At 37.8% G+C, this 20436-nt stretch overlaps 3 protein-coding genes and 1 long non-coding RNA gene across 4 annotated transcripts; 1 reads left to right on the top strand and 3 right to left on the bottom strand.

The window, feature by feature from the left end:
• Positions 1–788: 788 nt before the first annotated feature.
• mespaa (mesoderm posterior aa) lies at positions 789–1617 on the top strand. Its single transcript, XM_044097775.1, has 2 exons — positions 789–1439; positions 1534–1617. The coding sequence occupies exons 1-2, from the start codon at positions 789–791 to the stop codon at positions 1615–1617; spliced, it is 735 nt and encodes a 244-aa protein (XP_043953710.1).
• Positions 1618–2724: 1107 nt separating this feature from the next.
• LOC122822859 (aminopeptidase Ey-like) lies at positions 2725–13578 on the bottom strand. Its single transcript, XM_044101840.1, has 20 exons — positions 11865–13578; positions 10278–10420; positions 9934–10073; positions 9223–9349; positions 8953–9107; positions 8764–8877; positions 8517–8660; positions 8314–8379; positions 8164–8229; positions 7217–7389; positions 7028–7104; positions 6778–6911; positions 6641–6696; positions 6405–6552; positions 6175–6266; positions 4560–4670; positions 4253–4420; positions 3961–4101; positions 3650–3731; positions 2725–3520 (listed from the first exon to the last, which is right to left on the bottom strand). The coding sequence occupies exons 1-20, from the start codon at positions 12464–12466 to the stop codon at positions 3365–3367; spliced, it is 2895 nt and encodes a 964-aa protein (XP_043957775.1). The 5' UTR covers positions 12467–13578; the 3' UTR covers positions 2725–3364.
• A 2685-nt stretch (positions 13579–16263) lies between these two features.
• On the bottom strand, positions 16264–17804 carry LOC122822855. The gene is made up of 3 exons (XR_006369238.1): positions 16709–17804; positions 16448–16581; positions 16264–16297 (listed from the first exon to the last, which is right to left on the bottom strand). It is a non-coding gene; the product is annotated as an uncharacterized LOC122822855 (long non-coding RNA).
• Positions 17805–17908: 104 nt separating this feature from the next.
• LOC122822847 (aminopeptidase N-like) lies at positions 17909–19667 on the bottom strand. Its single transcript, XM_044101818.1, has 4 exons — positions 19501–19667; positions 19176–19241; positions 18634–18699; positions 17909–18527 (listed from the first exon to the last, which is right to left on the bottom strand). Exons 1-4 carry the CDS (start codon positions 19525–19527, stop codon positions 18342–18344), a joined length of 345 nt encoding a protein of 114 aa, XP_043957753.1. The 5' UTR covers positions 19528–19667; the 3' UTR covers positions 17909–18341.
• Positions 19668–20436: the final 769 nt, after the last annotated feature.

The raw sequence follows: 20436 nt of genomic DNA, 5'->3' as shown, positions 1-20436 counted from the left end.
CAGTTGAATACTTGGGACTAACCACTGTTTTCAAAGTGTTGCATATTGTGGCTTTAAATTGAATATTTGTCTGAAGACTATTTGCATCTTTTCCATCCAGGTTCTGAGGGCTGAGACCAGCTGCTGGCCAAATAACTAAAGGTGCTAATCATTCACACCTCCCAGCTGACACGGCACACTTACTCTAACCCAGTTTAAAAGGAGTAAAATGACAGGAAGGACCAAGACCCAAAGTATTCATTAATAAATATAAAGCAAGTTTTTCCTTATCTATGCAAACAGCCTTCATATGCGACAGATAATGGGCCTAAGAGCTTAATATTTCATTCAGACAAGCATTTACTCAGAATACAATGATTCAGAGGAACTATATAAAAAAACAATATTTTGACTTTTGTGTTGCAGATCATTCCAGGGCTTCAATGAATCCCTGAGTTTCTAATGACAACCTCCGACTTAAGGCCAGGCATGTGGCCCCTTCATGATAGGGCTATTTTCAAACACCTGCAGAAGCATGATGCTCACACTATAAGAGCCGCATCACACCTTGTACTGGAGCATGCCAGCTTCCCATGGGACCCCCTGGCCAAGGTGTCATCCCTGCTCCCAGAGCTCCTCAGGACCAGAGGTGGCTCCCAGGAGGTGACGCTTCACACCCCTCACCACATATATTGAGCAGCCTCCGTCTCTCTTCTCAATATCCAGAGCATCCTTCAGTAGAAACCCACTGACAGGCCAGCACCGCAGCATCAACCGACAACAGGAAAACTGATACTTCAGCAGCGACTATGGAAATGTCCTACTGTTCTCTTCTCCAGCTTCAGAAGAACTCCTTGTTCTTTGATTATGATCTTCTTCTAGAAAAGTCTCCAGCTTGTGATCCATCCTCAGATCCTGGTTATGTCAGCGCAGGCGGCAGCAGCCTCTCTCCTACCTCTTCTGTGGACTCGTTTTGTTTTTCCCCAGTCTCCCTTCAGGCCTTGGGAAAGGAGCAAGATGCCTTGAACTGTTTCCTCTTTAGCAGCACGTTGGAGCCTCAACCATCCCAACAATCAGACACCGTCCTCAGCTCCAGGCCTTCCTCTTCAGCTACCGTCCCCATGAAGAAGTCCAGGTCCAAGTATCCAAGTAAAAAGCGGCAGACTGCAAGCGAGAGGGAGAAGCTGAGGATGAGGGATCTGACCAAAGCTTTGCATCACCTCAGGACATACCTTCCTCCCTCCATGGCGCCAGCCGGACAGCTAACCAAGATCGAGACGCTGCGCCTCGCTATTCAATACATTTCTTATCTGTCGGAGGAGCTGGGGCTCCGCCGGGAGGTGCTGGAGCAGAGGAGATCCTCAGACTTTGTGGAGCAGGCCCAAACCCTCAGCCAGTTCCTGGATCAACCAACAGCCATGAACACAGAGCAGCTGTCCTCTCTGCACCATTCATATCAGGTATAGTTAAAATTTATTTTTATGTACATAAAGACACCTCTCTATATATCTCTGTAGTACAGTTAAAATATCTTTCTTTGTTGTTTGTTTTCAGGATTTAAGTGCAGGTTACTTCACCAGTGAGGAGTCCTGGAATCACCATGAACAATCAAAAGCTTTGGCATTCACTGGACAGTAGTGAATGCCAGTCCAGTGAAGGTCCTAACACATGGACTGAACTTCTCAAGCTTCTAATTTTGAACAAATAATTTTCTGTTGTTGACCTACTTTTGTACATAGAATTTTGTATTTATTAGGTTTCCACAATGTGAAGAAAATAAACATTATTTATCATGAAATCCATTGTTGCTTTAATTACTCCAAGCCCAAATGTTCAGCTACACACAGCATTCACACCCAGTGTTTGGCCTCTGATTCACACAAACGTAGCAGCTGTCTGTAGGATGTGTTAACCAGGTAACACTTCCCCTCTAAAGCTCTTCAGGAAAGAGTCCCACTGAGAGAGGTGACAGCTGATCTAGAGCCAGTTAACCATCATGTTTCTCATCCTGCTTTTAAAGATTTAAAATAAAGTTTTTCATGTAATACAGTCATAGTATTCACTTGGTAGATATTACACATCACCAAATGTAAACAGAGGTATATAGTTTGTCACAGGAAAGAGTTGCACAAACTCAATGCTTTCCTTACACCTCAGCCAAGGTGTTAAATCATGATGTACTTCTGTAGACATGCATTCCTGAGTTATAGTTATCATAGTCCTCTGCTTTGTACACATAAAATTAAATGTTTGCTAATTCTTCTTTGTATAAACAAAGTATTACATAGGGATCATTTGACCTTTGACCAGGCCATTCTAACACATTTAATTATTGTGATCCAAACTATTCAAAGTTTAGGATCAATATTTTATTAAACCTCCCACTTTCAAGCCTTTTTCAGTCTTTATACAAGTTTTCCTCAAGGAGTTTCCTGTTTTTATCTCCATCCATATTCCTGTGAAGTCTGACAATTTTGCCTCTCTCTTTACTGAAGCATTCCACAACATGTGCCACCATGGAGGATGGTGTGTTTAGGACAATATTTGGTTTTATGATGGCATTTTTGTCAGGTTCAAACACCTATCCAAGACAAAATTAATTAAACACAAGAAAGACAAGAGAGATGGATTCTGAATACTCGCGAGGAGAACAGACAGAGATGTGCTTTCAGTTACAATCTCCTACCGCTCTGAAATCACATATGCCTGCTCCTCTCTTTTTATTGCATTTAGGATCCCTATCACAGAGGGCGCTGCAACTCTCAAAGGGCGGGGAAAACAAATCATCACATAGTTGCAGCGCTAATGACAATCACTATATAGACACATGTTATCTACACACTAGATTCTTCTGTTCCAGGCACGGCGTCGAGCAGACAAGTTGTATGTCTTCACGGTGACGGCTTTGTTGCTATCTAACAGGTCAAGGAGAGCAGAGTTTCCGGCCGGGCCGCAAACTCTGCTGGAAGCGGTTGTCACTGCTTTCTCTCAGGAAGGCCTCAGGAAGGAATCAAAGTTATTCAGCACAACACTCTTTATACTAAGATTAAAATGAAGTAAAATGAAGTAAAGGCATATAAGTAAGACATTATAAAGATATAACTATAAGACTACATGAACAACAAATAATTGATAATACCAATAATACAATTTACCCAACAATTTTGCATGTAGACTCTTCAATGCAAGGCATTGTTTAAGGCTTTTGTTTTTAAAAAATCTTTAATAAAGGCAAGATTTAATACAAGTTCAAATACATGGCTGCTTTAGGCAAAGAAAAAGGGTTTTTAGGCAAAGAAAAAGGGTTTGTAGAAAAATTATTCTACAAACCATACGGGGATAAAAATTCCAATTTTATCCCCCGTACACTGAATGGCTTGGTTCACTAAATTCCAGATGTTTGACTGATTAACCAGTCAGACAGTGGTTTCTTGTTTAGGGCCACCCAGTTTATGTTGGTCTTGGTTCTTTCCAGCATTTGATCAAAAGTCTCATCTTCCCAGCCAAGCTTTGCTTCAACCTCTTCTTTGAATAGCTCCAACTACAGAAGAAAGGGTGGGAAAAGCAAAATCATTTCAAAATCATCAAAAAGGATTGTTTAAGGAAATATAGTCTCGTCACCTTTATTTGGATTATAAGGAATTTAACAGTTTAGTTATAAAATCCATACCTGTTTGTATTCATACTCAGTAGAGAATCGTTCCGTCAATCCATCAATAATACTTTCGATGGAAATTGATTCTTGACCATATCTGAAGAAAGAGAAAAAACAAACAGAATGGTGTCATTTCTTGAACATTCAAGTTAGCAAACAAAACTGTTTTGAGAGACACTTTAATACAAATGTTTTTATTAATATGTATTTTGCTGATTTATTTGCTCCAACAGCACATGGACCCCATCCTGTCAGTCTACCAAAAAGAGACGGTTAGAAAACACAAACAAAATCTTGCAAAATCTTTGAATACTGAAAAAACTCACTCATTTATTATGTAGTCCCAGTTGGCTCTAATAAAATCCCAAGCCAGAGGTTGCCCGACAGGGTTACGTGCAATGTTAATAAAAGTATCAGATACATCCTGCTTCCGGATCTTCTCTGGATCCAGGCAGTACTGTAAATACCTGAACAGAATAGTTTTGTTGTTATGAGAATCAAACTAAAACCATAGAAGTCTCTCAAACCGTTTCAAAATCACACAATAAGCATTAACCATCTGGGTGCATGCGGGTGTGTGTGTGTGTGTGTGAGACAGAGTGAGAGAGAGTGACAAACCTGTTTAACAGCCAGGGCTCTTTGGTGCAGGACAGACCATGCCTAAGTTTTTCTGCCTCTGAGGCAATCGTGGTGTTCCTATACATCTCCCATGCAAAGTCCCATTCTGTTTTTCCTCCAGCTGCAATCGCATTGCAGTACACTGTGGACTTCAGGTTGGTATTGATGCTGCAAAGTTTAGTAAAAACAAACCAAAACAATTCTGTAAAAATGTTTATGAATCAGGAATGTCCAAAAGGAAACTCAATGAAGTGGAAGAAAAATGCTGGAAATATCACAAGCACTCCAGTTTCTGAAAAAACTTTACTTGTTGACAGCAGGGTTGTTCATCCACTCTTTAAACCAGCCAGATGTAAGTTCTCTGCAGCTTTCCAGTCCTGAGCTACAGGCCATGGAGATCACATTGATCTGATTGTATCTGGACAGACAATATAAGCACAGTGAGAATGCCTGACATTATAATGGTTTAATGCAGTGATTCTCATCTATAGGTACTCATACCTCTAGTGGTACAAGAGCACATTACAATGGGTATGTGGAAACATTTAATATTTTATTTCCCAGATGATAGGTATCATTTACATGCCAGACACATACACTGAGACCCAGTAAAAATAAAATAGGGCTGGGATGACCCAAATAAAAAATAATCTAAGCTTTCTTCATCCAAAGCAAAAACGTCACAAATAAAAACTATGTGGAAAAAACTGCAGTGGTATCAGTGCTGTGCAAGGTTCTAATGCTCTGCAGAAGAGACACAGAGAGAGAAGACACAGACACAAAGAAAGGTCACAACACAAGAACCCACAAAAGCAACAGCAGTTAAATATGGATAATTGTCCCGGCTAAAACATCCTGTTACTCTGGATTTAGGAGAATTCATCAGAGTCCAAAAAAGGAAGAAAAAGGCCAAACCTAAACTTAAGCACCACAATGAAAACTATAATTTGTAATTTTCCAATAAAACTCATTGAGCGTGTATGCAGTACAGTCCAGAAGTTTCCTTAGCTATTAGAGAATTACTTTATGTCTCTTCACACATATCTCACATACTTCAGTAACAGAGCTGTCACAGTTGTGACATAATGGATAAATTTTTGATTTAGAGAAAATCTTAGGTATGAAAAGCAATAAAGAGAACATACTGTACTGAGATGAAGTCACTAAGGAGGTAAGCAATACCATGTTTGCAATGAAAATGAAAAAGTGCAAGTTGGGAAGCATCTGGTATTTATCTTACTGACAACCATCTCTTCCGCCTTATCTGTCTCACTTTTTTCCTTTTCCTAGGAGCTGAAGGGGAGGCAGGGTATAACAATGAGTGTCTCTCACTTGTATATCCTGAAGAACACATATAGGGTTCTTTGAAGTAGAACATATAATGTTTGAAGTACGTTTTGTGTTCATGAAAGCACACTGTAGATACAGACAAGGTGAATGGGAACACACCTGTCTTACTTAAATGTCATGTACTCTTGTCAATACTAATTTGAAAAGTAACTGTGTAAATGTGTCCTTTTGATATTTTTCACCCCAAGAACACTGGAGATCAGGTATTGTGAACTGAATATTCCCAGAGACTGTGACCTACCTAAAATGTCAAGGATAGATACCAAAAATGCTTTTGCTACAGTTATTTTTATCTGACTTTTTGAAGGGTTCCAATGACTTGATGGATTTTTTAATAAATATTTCCTAACATGGGATTAATTTTCTGCCTGAAATTCCAATTAAAATTTGGATGTCTTTAATTATTTGAGTGTGAGGTCCATAATATAAATTAAAGATACACTTATATTAAGCTTTTAGCATGTTTTTACCACTGGTTTGAGCAGTAAAGACATGTATGTGCATTGTATGTGACAAAAGAGCAAGGTCTTCATGGTAAAAAAAAAAAAAAAAAAAATCCAAAGCATCCTTACTGATCTGTGTGCTTTTCTGGCATCTTCGTCCAATTTACTGTGAGATCTTGGAAGTAATGAAACAAGGGGGTGACCTGTTTTTTTATGTAGGCCTGAGTGATAAAGACAAAACATAAAGATTTTCACATAATTATTTTGTTCTGTGATGATATGGGAAATTCACATTTAATATTCCATCTATCTTGTATAATATCTTTAACTTCACAATATTTTAATCACATTGAACAAACCTGCATGGGTCCATACAACTCACTACGGTCAAACATAAGAAAGAAGTAATTCAAGTTACGCCTGGCTGTCTCCCAGGGCATATATTCCACTTCTTTATTCAGGAATGTAGTCATCCTCAGAGCCAGAGTTGTCTCAACTATGTTTGCCCTAAAAATAAAAATAAATTAAACTCCTTGGCATTTATTTATTTTTACAGAAACTCAACTCCAATATTTTAGCAAAAGTGTGACCTCACTTTGCAAGATTAAAGGCATCATCAATAATCTGAGCCCTATTGATCACAGGAATTTCCTAGAAACAAAGAAAATGTTATGAGCTGCATTTTCAGATATTAATAACAGAAACAAAGCAGCAGCACAGAAAGAGTTGTACCTGATGGTTTGAGATCAGCTTAGCAATAAGACGTTCCCAGTTTGTTTCATCGTAATTGACTCTGTAGAAACCTGTCATGTTTACGTTGGCCACCAACCAATCAGAGCCACCAATAACCAGTTCTGCGTTTGTGGCTGAATGAAAAAATAATATTAGCAATAATTGTGAATTTAATAACAATTGGTATCATCCCCATAATCTTTCTGAGTGGGTCATAATACAGTATTCATTGACTTGAAATGATTCTTACCTTCCTTGTTAAGAAGCCAGTACTGCTGTTCAGAACCACCCGTCTTAATCCAGGTAACAGGGACAAACCATTCGTAGCTGGAACCAATTTCATAAAATCACACATACAATTGAAAACAAACAAGAAATTAAGCTTTGTGTAGCACATTGTTATGTATATGTGACTCTTCTATAAAACACTGAATCCTACTTGAACTGTGAAGGTGTGTCCACAACAGACTCTGGATCCAAAAGAAAGTGTTCCTGTGTGATTTTTCCGGTCTGGGTGTTGATGGTGATCACTGGGAAGCCCATTTGTAGGATCCATCGGTTCATAATGATTTCCACAGAATGGGGCAATGCTATACCAGCTTTATCTACTGCCTAATAAAAAGAAACATTCAATGAAAAAAAAAATTTTGTTGAATTTTGTTTGACAGCAGCTGTTCAAGGCTGAAAATATGTTTTTTCAGAGGGAAAACTACAGTACAGAGACCAAAAGTTTTGGTCTCTGTACTGCATATCGATCAATTGGTGTAAAGCACATATGTCAGAGTCAAGGCCCGAGAAGATTTTCTACGGCCCCTGGGATGATCTTGATTTATTATTAGAACCGGCCCGCAGCAAGCCGGCACCCCCCCTCGTTCGATACTCACAACGCGCGCACCTCTTCCCCCCCCCCCCGGGCCGCAGGAAATTTACGAAGGCTTGGGCCGGTCCGCTGCACTAGACCAAATGCGTCATTTAAAAAAATCTCAATGAACATTCGATCAGTCCGGCCCTCGGCTTGTAGCTAAATTTTTTATTTGGCCCTCCGTCCATTTGACTTTGACACCCCTGGTGTAAAGTATGCCTATTACTGAAGTCAGCTACGTAATGAACCTTTGTTGCCTTGCATTTGTCTAGAGAAAGAAATTCTTCTTAACCAAGAGGATAACTTATCAAGTTTTGGGGCTGGTGATCTAACCCCTTCACTTTTTATTCTTTTGCAATTTCCTGTTATATGGTGTTTGTGGAAAATGATGTTTCACTTTATTTTGGCTCTGACTGCTTGTTTGCAAAATGTGCTTGTTTATGTGCTTGTTTAAGTATTTCCCAAACTTTTAAGTCAAAGTTTTATTTACAAGAAAGCTGTACAGATACGGATTGATATCTTACCATTTGCAGGTGCTTCCAGAGGTCTTTGTTGTCTGTGTTGTTATACGCAAACTCCTCTAAGTATGTCTGCAGATAGATCTCTGTTATGAACCTCTGTTATTATTAACGCAATATTGAAATTAATGCTTATCCCTTGTAATTTCTACTCACATGAAGTCCTTTAGAAAAGACCGTTTCTGTAATAAAGTCTGAGAGCATTCTAAGGACTGCTGCACCCTGTAATGAAAAACAAAGATTTTAGTTGGAGAGTTGTGATGATAGAGTCCTCATTGTATCTTCATGAAACACAGTGATAATGACATTGTGATAGCATCTGTGTGGGATCTGCTTATATCACAGATGATATGATTTACCTTGCTGTATGTGATGGAGTCAAACAGTTCATTGATCTGATCTGGTCTCAGGATTTCCTCCTCTTTGTAAGAGATGGGGTGGGAGTCAGCTGAGGCATCAACCCTCATCACACTGACAATTTCATTAAGAACAATTAAATCTTTCTGTGTAGGAAACAAATACATGTCAAGACAGATTTTCCTTCAAGACCTTCAACTTTTCTCATCAGTACAGTGCTGATTGTCATGAAAAAACACCCATGCTCACCATATTCCAGTCAGGTTCAGCATAATCAGCTCCTAGATAAGAAACATAGGTGGCAAACCCTTCGTTGAGCCACAAGTTATTCCACCACCTCATGGTCACCAAGTTGCCAAACCACTGAGAGGAGAAATCTTCAATGAATACATGTACAGTGTAATATCTTTCACTTACAAAGGGCAAGCAACACCTTACCATATGAGCTAGCTCATGAGAGATGATATTTGCCACCCACTCTTTGTCTCCATTAGACGACACTCCAGGATTATACAGGAGAGTTGTCTCTCCGTAGATGATCAAACCCCAGTTCTCCATTCCTCCAGCGCTAAATTCAGGAACAGCAATCTGGTCTAAAAGCAATAGCAGAATTCAGAGCAGGTCATGTTGTTTTCCTTGCAAAAATATGAGCCATAGGAACATAATCAGATAATGTAAGCAGACTGAGTAGTTTCTTTAGATCTCTACCTGACTTTTTGAGAGGGTAGGAAGAGTTGTAGTAGTTCTCAAAAAATGCCAATATGGGTCCACTCTTCTCCAGTGCATAGTTCCCCTGGCCTTTTTCAATGGCCTTCCTGCGAGCCCAGATCCGTATCTAAAACAGACGGAAAACAGAACTTCAACTCTATCACAGAATTCTGAAGATGTGATCTGATGTTTGAGTCTAGCAGAGGGCAGCACAACTGTATCCCTCATTGCATTTCAATAAGTTCAATCATTTTGCTACTACTAATGTTCTGTGTGTTCAAGGATAACATTAACAAAGAATACAACATTTATAGTTCTTATTCTGGACATCTTTGTGTGATGGTTCGCCAAAAGTTTTACTCCAGCTCCAATCCACACCTTCATAATCTTCCTCAAATATTTCAACTGGCTTTGCTGCACAATTTCTTCAAGGCTGCACCTTTTTCTATCACATTCCCTCATCTGCTCAAGTTTCCACTGATCAGCTTGGATCCAGCGCTCCTGGTGTAGGGTGCCATTGCTGGATAAATGTGATCTAACATAAAAAATTATGCATTTAAATTCTTTTTATGTGTTATTTTATGGTGTCATTTTATGGGAAACAGAAGGATATAGAAGTTTCACCCATTAATTAAAATCAAAGAATTATATTAAAATAGTTATGTTTATGATTCTGTCTGGGGTTTTTTGTTTGTTTTTTTAAATAATTACCAAGACAGCTGCATCCGGGTTTGTCCCAATGTATGCAAAATCACATACAACAAAAGCCAACAGGTATGTTGACATGATCTCAGTAGGTTCAAAGCTGGTCTGAATTAAACTCTCTCCATTCATGGTGATGTTGACAGGATCTATGAAGGATCAAAAACAACAGCAGGTTCACAATTATGTGGTTCCACATGAAACAATAGGAACTGACTGTTAATAAATTGGTGTAGTTGTTGAGCAAGTCACTGTCTACAATGAACAAAGAGTAAAATGAAGAGAGCAAGTTAATTTAACTTAATGATATATACAAAGATGGTCATTTCCAGATAAAATGGGCACAGACTCACCGTAGTTGATGGCGTTAGACAAAGCCACAGTCCCCTGAGGGTGAATCAAAGTAATGTGGAAGATAGCTTTCATTGCTGGCTCATCAAAGCAGGGAAAAACATTCCTGGCATATGTTGGCTGCATTTGAGTTGTTGCTACAATTCTGATGAAGCAGGAAACTCAGTAATTAATCCAACATACAGGTGAAAGAAATGTGTGTATAAAACACATTTTATATGTAATTCCATTGTTTGAAATTTTGTGAAGATCATTAAATTGTTAAATGTGTATCAAACCTTGGGGAGTCTATGCATGCACTGCATCAAATTAAGGGTTTCCTGAGATTTTTAAACCCCAGGGAGTTGAGCTGTATTTGTGGTTCCTGTCTCTTATTAATTATCCAGAGTAGATAACTGATTTTTGGTGTTGGAACAACCACTTTCAATTACCAAGAAGAAAAATCAAGGTGCACATTTTCTTGCAAGTTGCAATGACAAGTAAATGATCTTCATCTCACTTTCCAGAATACATGATACCTCAAGCTGTTGCTTGTTACTGCAAGCAAGTAATCCCAGTTTTTCTGAAGCACTGACCAGTATGCACTCCATTTCTCACCCAGTTACGGGTTGGAGAAAGGCGCCACCACCTCCATCCAGGGTTGAGCAGGTATACAAAATAAATAAATGATTAAATAAAATAAAATAACTTATTTTTGTGCCTTTGGACACAGAACGCAGTCTTTCCATACCTAACAGGAAATGTAAATGGTCATATGTGAATTTGTAAATTCTGTTCAACTATTGACTATATTGCATTGACATGGTCCATGAAGAGCTGTGAAGGTGTTTCAGCTAACCTAGGTTTAGTTTATCCTGTGTTTTTACCAAACACATACAGAAGCATCTCAATTAACTAAACTATCAGTAATAGAATAATTTCATTGATTTTACTCAAAAAGTGAAACTGATACAGATTTTACAAAAAGAATGTTTCAAGTATTTATTTCTGCCCATATTGATGATTATGGCTTACAGCAAAATAAACCCCAATATCCAGCTTCTCAGTAAAAAAAAAAAAAAGAATCGTATGTAAGACCAAAAAAAGAAGGATGTTTAATACAGACATCCTATGATATGACTAATACCAGACTGCTGACTTGACAGCTGCGTGGTTGATAGTCATTGACACCCTTCAGAAGAAATGAAGGAAGATGAGAGATAGATAGACCCAACAGGGCAGACTAACTGGAGGCTGCTAATAGAGCAATCTGACTTTTTAACACCTTTTCAGTCATAAGTTGAACTCTTAGCTGTAAGTGTTTGCTATCCGTGTTAATAGAAATAAAGGCCTAAATAGTATAGAAATAAACTTTCTTAAGGATACCCTAATTTATTAAGATGTACTTGTATTTATTTGACACCCTTATCATCATTGTAAATCCCAGCCCAGTCAACATATTGACTTAAAAGAAAATAATATGACTTCAGTTCCATCACCCCTATTGTACCACATAATGCTACACTTAAATGTATTTGTCTGAATGTCTCTTTTAATGCACTAAGTCTTAAATCTGACCAAGTTAAAAAGAAAATCATAAAACTTCCTACTTTTTCACGTTGTCTTCAAAGTATTCGGTCCTGTAGAAGCCTCCGAAGTTATCTGACAACTCTCCAACAAACTCTGTGTAGAGCTCATAAAATCTGCCGGGCTGCAGCGGGTCGTTGAGCTGAACCACCAGGTACTGGGTGGGAACCTCCAGCCAGGTTTTTTTTAGGGTGGGTGCTGTCTCTCCATACAAACTGTTCAGTTTGGCATAAAATCCATCAAACTCAGTTAAGTTCAGCTCGTTGGCGTGGATGAGGATGAGATCAGTCTCAATCACACATTTGAAAACAACCCTGGAGTGTCCAGTGAAGATGTACAGATCATCCGCGTTGGGTGTCAGCCGGGGCCATAGAGTAATGTTATAGAGGACAGGAGAGAGGGTTTCAGGAAGTCTGTAGTAGTCCCAGGGCTCTTTAGGTCCAGATGGTGTGGTGGAAGCAGCACTGGTTGTACTGGGTCCTGCAGTGGTTGGAAGTAACTCAGCATTCTTCGACTTCTCCTGAGCATACAACACTGTGAGGCCAATGATGGTTGCTAAAACTCCAGCAGTTGCAACCAGACATGTCACTGCCACCGTCTTGCTGATGTAAAATCCTCTTCCCATGTCTCCAGCGCAGATGAGGAAGAAGACAGAAGGATGACAGTTACTCTATTTATGTCCTGCCTTTTAGAGTCCAACCCAGAATGTTAATCATTGAACTCATGGGCAGGAGACTCTGTTGAAAGTGCAAAATATTTAGATGTGAAATGTCCTAATGATAAGAGTAAAGTCCTGTCCAGACATTAAACTTCCAGAGCAGTGGCTTAAGATAATGGTGAATAAAGTTCTAAAAGCTGGACTATGACGATGGACTGGCTAAATTCCTGTTTATGCCCCATTGTAAATTCTGTGGTGGACCACTTGCAGCAAATCTCTGTCTGTCCTGGTATGTATGTGCACAGCTTTTATGTTTCCAGTGTGGATGTGGCTGTTTAATCAAGGACTGGAGCAGCATCACAGAAGATAGTAAAATCAAGTTAACACAGTAAAAGCCTACATTTTGTTTTATGTCACTCAGCTTTAATCTCATTTTCAAAGAAACGTGTCAAAAACAAATTCAGTGTATGAAAAGGCTTCGACAGTCAGTCTATTAATGCTGCTGCTTTCAATTGCCTTGATTCTCTGGGCGATAAGGCACTGTGAAAGCTGCCTATCATAGAAAATCATTAACCATTTGGGTTCAACCCCACCTGCCCAGTGAAAGAGAGTCCAACTGGAGGTGGAAACGCTCTCTTTACACACTGGATCATAACATAAGATGGTGAGGCTGTGGGTAGGAAGGATCTTCGGTAGTGGTCAACCTTGAAAGAAATCTGAAAAGGCCTCAGACAAGACAATGTCGCTGCATGACAGTCTTGTGACATTTCATAACATGCTACCAGCTCAATGTTTGAGCAACAGAGACGATGGTGTCCTGGAGGACACCAGTAGATGCTGGCAAGCTCTGCCACTCCTAATTAAATCTCTGTCTGGCCATATGGTTAGAAAGCTAAGCTATGATTGATGGAAGGGATGGTTTGAACTTTCCTTTTCTATCTCTTTTCTTTGGTCCTACTCCGCATTCACAAAGTGGAGTAGGACCAAACTCCTCTTGGATTTGGGGTTCAAAAACTTTTTGTGTCTTTGAGGCGCTAATCAGGTGCTCCGGATTGTAATAATAAAAATGCTGTTGCTATAGTTACGAATTTTAACTGCATAGCAATAAGAGCAAATATCCATCATCCAAAATCAGAGGGAACAATCATCCAAAAAAGCATGCCTCTACAAGAAAAAAAGAATATTTTTAAAAGAATAAATTAGAACGGATATAACCGAGCGACTCCAGCATGCTTCCACCTGGAGCTGTACAACTATCCTCACAGTTAAATGACAATCTGAATAGACTTTGATACAACTTCAAGCCCAGGAAACTACTATTTGTTATGACTTATATTGAAGTTTGTGGTTGTAAAATGACAAATTGTGGGGAATAGAAGAGAAGATAATTCATTCTTCTAGAATATTCATATTCTTGCAGGATCATTCAAGGTCATAAGGATTGGATTCAATAATCAAGATCTAGCAGGATTTTTTAATTTCATTGATTACTCTATTTTGAAACTTTTCTGTTTTACTCATTTCAGTTTAACTGCATGTTTTCTATAACCTTCAAGAAAAATGAGGGATAGTGTTTGCCAATTTTGCATAACATTTTTTCAATATACCAGCCTGGAACAAACTCAAAATATTCAACTCTCCTCGCTGCAGAGAGAGAAGTTATTTCTCTCAGCAAAATTTGGTTAATATGAGTGTTAGGCGCCTGGCCTTAAGAGGCTGTGCAGGCCCTTTTGTTTTTGTTATGCAGGATCAGCTGTGCCGGCACACCTTTCTGATTGGCTGCCTGGAGGCTGCAGGAGAGCAGCCACCCCATTGGATCAGCAAAGCCAATCAGACATTGATGAGGCCCACCTGCAACATATAAAAGACACCTGAAATCATTCCTTCAGTGGGGCAGCAAGCAGGAAGAGGTTTTGTAAAGTGTTTGAGAACTGCTTTGAGGAGTTTGAACAGTTTTGCTCTTGATTCTTTTGCTAAGTAGTTTGAACCTCGTGTTGGGAGATTTGGTGCTCCCTTTTTTTCTTTTCTTTTGGGTTGTTTTGAGTTACTTTAGAGTAGACTGACTTTGAACATCTTTTTATTTTAATTTGCACTTAATGATTCTTAAATTTGTTATTCATTTTCTTTTGTTTCAATTGGGTTAAATTGTATTGTGTTTTGCTTTTGAGAGACCACCTTTTTGTAATAAATTATTTCACATTCCACTTTTTACTCTGGACACATTTTTAAGTTACCATCCCTGAACCCTTAGACCTTTGGGGGCGTAACAATGGGATTGTTTCACAGCACTGACACTTCCAGGCACATAAAGAAACAGTCTGTCATTAATAGATATTAAATATGAAGGAACTGTAGGCGTTCTCCCTCTCCACTGTTTTATTCAGACATACACTGAATAAAACAGTGTATTGGCATTCAATCCATCGAGACTGGATTGACATATGTTCTCTGTGAAACAATCCAAGAGTAACGCCTTATTCCTGGAAATAACTGCTGTGTTTTGCTGTGAGTAAGACTTTTTCATGCAGTGGGAATCCTAAATGACTGGAATCTGGCTCAAATGCAATATGAATGATGGAGTGTTACTATTTTGCTAACAATAACAACTATTCCATCTTTCCACCTGTTAGTTAAATTAAATAAATAGGCGACTAATCATAAGTAAACATAATTTCCATGGGATAGAAGGTGGCTATATTTTTTAAGTTTTTATATGTATTGCTTTATATTAACAGCTTAACAGTCAACCACAAAGTTGCTCCAAAATGGACTCCATCTGAGTCCATAATGCCTTTCTTGAGTTTTTAAAACCAACCCTTAGAGTGGAGGTGTGAACTACTATGCAGGGACGTTTCCCCAATTAACATTAGAAAATATCGGCAGTTTCCAGACAGTTTTCATGTAAACCACTGTCTGAGTTTACACAAAGAAGGATTTGCTGCCAAGAAAATCAGCAAATCCTTATTTAAAATCAGCAAGTCATTATAAAACTATTGCTAACAATCATGATAGAGTGAATACACATTTTGTAACATATGTAGAGGCACATTTGTGTTGCTATGAGAGGTTTATATTTCAAAATTTAATTATGATCACTTCAGAGTCTAAGAGAGTTTGTTACCTTCACAGATGATTAACAAGAAAAGCCTGTGATGTTTGATTTTAGTCAATTAACTTAAAATGTTTTTAGGGCAATTAGAATTACATCTGTGTAATTATATGTAACAACATCTAATTTTACAGAGGCAAGATAAAATAATTTTATGTGCCAAAATACTGTAAATAGTTAAGCCAAGAAAGATACTTTTTGAAGTTTATTATTGTATTTTTTGTCTTAGTAAACAAGATGAACTGAAAAGGTTTTCAATGGAAGGATCAAGATTATCTTTGCTTCTCAGATTAATCTGTTTTGATTTTTGGTCTTTCCAAAGGGATGTTCAACTCCCAGAAGAAAAATCCATGTAATCACAGAGGAATGCAAAAGCAGCAATTAACTCTCTTTGGCAGCTTGAAAGAGATAGAAAGACATTTTTAAGGTAAAATGCCAGTTTGTTCTGTCACAGCAAAGCAACTTTTCTGACATAATCCTCAAGGCAGGTATTCTGTAGTTCTCAGAGCCAATGTTGTGGGAATTATTTTTGCCCTAAATGAAAGAAACAAATATTCTATATGCTTGCAAAAAAAAAAAAAAAAACATTGTGGAATTTTTTTTTATGACCATTTTTCACCTTGCCAGATTAAATGCATCATCGATGAATCATCGACGATGATCTGAGCTCGGTTCATGAGAGATAAAGCCTGACAGAAGAAAAGAAGCCAATACAAATAAGTGAAGAGGCTTTATTTTAATAAAACTCATGGAGAGGTTTGCATTTTGATGATGACACCAGTTTATCAGACCCATTTGTGTACACAGAATAACGTCAGTGAAAATAGTACATTACCCACCTGGTGACTGGTGCCAAGCTGAGAGAGGAGACGATCCCAGTTGTCAGCATCATAGTTAATCCTGAAGTAGCCAGACACATTTGTGTTTGCTAGTACCCATTCCTGTCCAGAAACTCTCATCTGAGCATGGGTGTCTTGGGGGATTCGGATTGTATTAAGGAACATTAACATGCATTTAGTTTCACCCTTGAGTTTAAAGTCAAACATGTTCTTCCAGAGCTCACTCTTCTGGCGTTACAGTACATGTTGCTGTGAACGTACCTGTTTTATTCAGAAGCCAATATTGTTGCTGATCCACTCCATTTTTCATCCATTTTATTGGGACAAACCATGTATAACTAAACAGAAAAATAAAAAGATACAATCTTAATGTCAATATACTTATTAATATTTATAAACAATATTCAGCTTGTTGCATTTACTGTGTCTAACTGATAATTAAATGTTTTTCAGGATTCCTATAAAATTTATATTTGGAGTTGTATACAGTAGTTTTTGAATGAATTTGAAACATTTTTCACTCTACATGAATATCATACATGGAGTGAAATAATTCAAGCCTAAGATTCTTTAAATCCTACAGAATCTCACCAGAAAACTCACTTTGCATTATTGGTCCCAAAGGTTACTTCTGTAAATCAGGTTGAGCCCTAGTCCTAAATAGATTGAATTCATTTTTACATTTATTTATTTATTTACATTTTTTTAAGATATCATGAAATGCATATTATAAATTATGAAGAAGAGTGGTTTGATGTGTAATTTACTATTTTGTGCTGTGCTAGAAAGTCATTTTTGTTTAATAGTGTAAAATATAGCATAGTGGCTGGATTTAGATCGCTCACATTAGCTCTGCTACCGAATATGTAATTTCAAGAAAAAAGTTTTAAAAGTTACAATTTCAGCCCACAACCAAATGGTAATCGCAGGACTGAAAAGCTACAAATAAATTATCCATTGGGACTAATGAAGTACAACTTTCATATTCAGAAAGTGGCGGTTTTTGAACCTGATCCAAATCATTAACTTCTGGAAAATGTCATGACTCCAGCATTAGCACAAACTCAATTGTTGAATTAAAAAAATTATAAAGGAAGTCTATTTTATTGTCATGGTTTAAATCCCATGACAATGTGAAAACAAAAACCTCAAAAGTAGTTTCTTGGAAAATGTTAACATAGCATGCAACCAGTTTCAAAAAGGTATTTTGAGCAGAAATGGGAAGTTGTGGCCATGTTGCGTAAAGATGCGTAAGCAATAGCCATGATTACAAGCTTGAGGTGATAGTGAAGAAATAGAGGGGGGGAGAACTTCCACACAAATATGAGTCATTTGATGACAAGATGTATAAATTGTAAGCTATTTCTGAACCAGATATTGTCAGATAAAAAGCTCTGAAGCTCAATGTTCTTAAGTTCCATCACTGTGCTTGAATGGTCAGCAATTCTGTCTCATCAAAAGACCTCAGAGAGAATTGGTGGGTTGTTGTTAGAGAAGATGAGGTACACCAAACCAAACTATGCAAATATATTGAAGGTTGGTATTTACACAATCTAAGTTTCCTTTATATCTCAGTAAAGCAACAAGCTGATTGCCCCCATGCCACATGGCATTGATACAAGTAAAAGGAGCCCTAACCCAATATTAAGTGCAATTTACAAAGTCCGGCAAATTTAATGGACAACTTGTTAACAGGCCAAGTTTTCTGTAATAAAAAAAATGTCTTCTTTTTATTGGTCTTGTGTAACTTTTAAATGTTCTACTAACTTTAATTCTACTGTAGCTGTAAGTCATACTAACCTAAGTTAACAGTTTAGGTTGTTTTAAACTATTAATTTTGTGGGCTATCTTCAGTTATTATTCATTATAAAATTGAAGAAGAGTAAAGGAAAACTCATTTGTACTTGAACTGGGACGACCTGTCCACTTTCGAATCTGGATCTAACAGAAAGTGTTTCTGGCTGACCCCTCCTGTTGTGGTGTTAATAGTGACCACTGGGAAGCCCATTTGGAGAGTCCAGCGGTTCATAATGTCATGTACAGTGCAGGGAACATGCAAGTCTGGTGTGTCAGCTACTGCCTGGAGAAAAAAGCGGGTGGGGGAGAAGAATAGTTTTACATATTTTTCCAGATAAACCAAATGAAATTAGGCACAGCACATCTGTCAGCTTTCAACTTTGACAAACCTGTTGGAGATGACCCCACAGATCTGTATGTACTGTGTTGTTATAGGCAAATTCATTGAGGTAAGACTAAAAGGAAAACAAAATAGGACAAATCACATGTAAAGCATTTAATAAATCATTATGACCAACATATCCATGACAATATGAAAGAAAAATCTTGCTCAGCCTTCATTTTTTGTCAAACCTACCAACTAAATAACTGCAAATCATCACTATGCCAAAAAAAAAAAAAAAAACTCACAAGTAACAGTACCAGTGAAATAGTGGGATCAGAGCCTTTTAAAGATCTAGGCCAACTATCCCAGGTTCACTAAATTCAGTGGAAATTATGGAAGATCAACCTAAAATGACTGGATGTTAACATAAAATCAAAAAGGTGTTTCTGGAAAGAATTAGTAAAAGCGTGTACACACTTCCAAATGTTGTTGCTACTTTATAAAAAAATAGATAAAAGGAACATTTTTATTTTTAAGTTGAAATGAACAGGAAATTTAACTACAAAAAAGATGGAAATAATTTTTCTTGGTGTTGCTTTTACCCACACTGAGTCCTTTGGTAAACACAGGCTCGCTGAGAAACTCTGACAGCATCCTAAGCACCGCTGCACCCTGAAAAGAACAAACATGTAAACCACAAGAATTCAAGAAGTTTGAACTTCATATGAAACACATCATCGCTGTTGATAATGTGTTTTCATCAACAGTGAAGAAAACACTGTTGATTCAGAACAATGGCAAAACACACTATGGGCCAACATCAACAAGGGACAGAAACATAAATCCTTGACTGTGATTATCACAACTTTATCAAACTTGTTAGTCATTCTTCTAAGCAAGTATGTAAATGTCACTTCCTAAAGAATCAGACCTTGTTGTAAGAGATGGTGTTGAACATCTCACTGATCTCGGCAGGCGTGTTAACCTCCTCTTCATTGCGGGACAACGGGTGAGAAGAGGCCAGGGCGTCGATGGCAAACACTTTCTGAACATCATACAGAATGATGTAGTCTTTATGGATTTAAGCAGAAAGGAGTCACAACTATTTCTCTGACATCATATCCACTGTGAAGGCTTTAAAAGCTTTTCATTGATAAAAAATGTACATTAATGAATTCCAGAGAGTACAGTAACAGAAAACCTCAACACCTCATGCAGGAAGGTTTTCATTCAAGTTTAAACACAAGTTTACACTTTTTTCACTTGTCTTCTTCTGATGATTTATGTCAAACTGAAACAATGAGGAGAGAATACAATGATGCTGGATTAATGAACTTGTGTCTCCAGTCTCACTCCCATATCCTGTCAGGTGTTTGTAATTTTTACTGGAGAAGATTCAACATAGCTGAACCCCAACAATAATAACTTCAACACAGTTATGACTGTAGTAACTGTTTTCAGTGACTTATTATCCTCCTCTTTAATAGTTTATTAAACTTTTAAAAGTCAGAATGTCTCTCTACACCTCATTAGCTTATTACTTCAATTAAAAAAAAGACTCTTGCTTGAGTTTCTCATTATTATGACCGTTGAGCAACGTTTGTTATCAGCCTGTGTCATCACCTTGAACTGTACTACACCAAGCATTTCAGTCAAACAGAAACAAGGGAGGTTTCCTCAGTAGGCCATCCATCACTTGTTTTAAACCAGAACAGATGCTAAGCTATTTCCAGAATGGTATAGGTTTGTGTATTTCTGCAAAGGAACAGAGATTAGAAATACCTCAACTTCAAATGATTGTGATCTCTAACCAACTATTTAGCTTATATTTCTGTTTCGTAATGAAATACCACACTGCCACAGAAGT

This window comes from Gambusia affinis, linkage group LG02, assembly GCF_019740435.1.
Source record: "Gambusia affinis linkage group LG02, SWU_Gaff_1.0, whole genome shotgun sequence".
In the NCBI taxonomy this organism is placed as follows: Eukaryota; Metazoa; Chordata; class Actinopteri; order Cyprinodontiformes; family Poeciliidae; genus Gambusia; species Gambusia affinis.
The sequence above is the reverse complement of the archived record's forward strand: the minus strand, read 5'-3'. Positions and strand labels throughout refer to the sequence as shown.

Bases quoted from the DNA above. Each gene is read 5' to 3' on its own strand.
- mespaa (XM_044097775.1), top strand. From the start codon at position 789: ATGGAAATGTCCTACTGTTCTCTTCTCCAGCTTCAGAAGAACTCCTTG. The intron at 1,440-1,533 runs GTATAGTTAAAA...GTTTGTTTTCAG, and splicing joins CTCTGCACCATTCATATCAG to GATTTAAGTGCAGGTTACTT.
- LOC122822859 (XM_044101840.1), bottom strand. From the start codon at position 12,466: ATGGGAAGAGGATTTTACATCAGCAAGACGGTGGCAGTGACATGTCTG. The intron at 9,350-9,933 runs GTAATTATTTAA...CGTCTGTTTTAG, and splicing joins ACCCGGATGCAGCTGTCTTG to ATACGGATCTGGGCTCGCAG. The intron at 6,912-7,027 runs GTAAGAATCATT...TTTTTCATTCAG, and splicing joins CTGGCTTCTTAACAAGGAAG to CCACAAACGCAGAACTGGTT.
- LOC122822847 (XM_044101818.1), bottom strand. From the start codon at position 19,527: ATGTTCAACACCATCTCTTACAACAAG. The intron at 19,242-19,500 runs GTCTGATTCTTT...TGTTCTTTTCAG, and splicing joins ACACCATCTCTTACAACAAG to GGTGCAGCGGTGCTTAGGAT. The intron at 18,528-18,633 runs GTTTGTCAAAGT...TTTTTTCTCCAG, and splicing joins TGTGGGGTCATCTCCAACAG to GCAGTAGCTGACACACCAGA.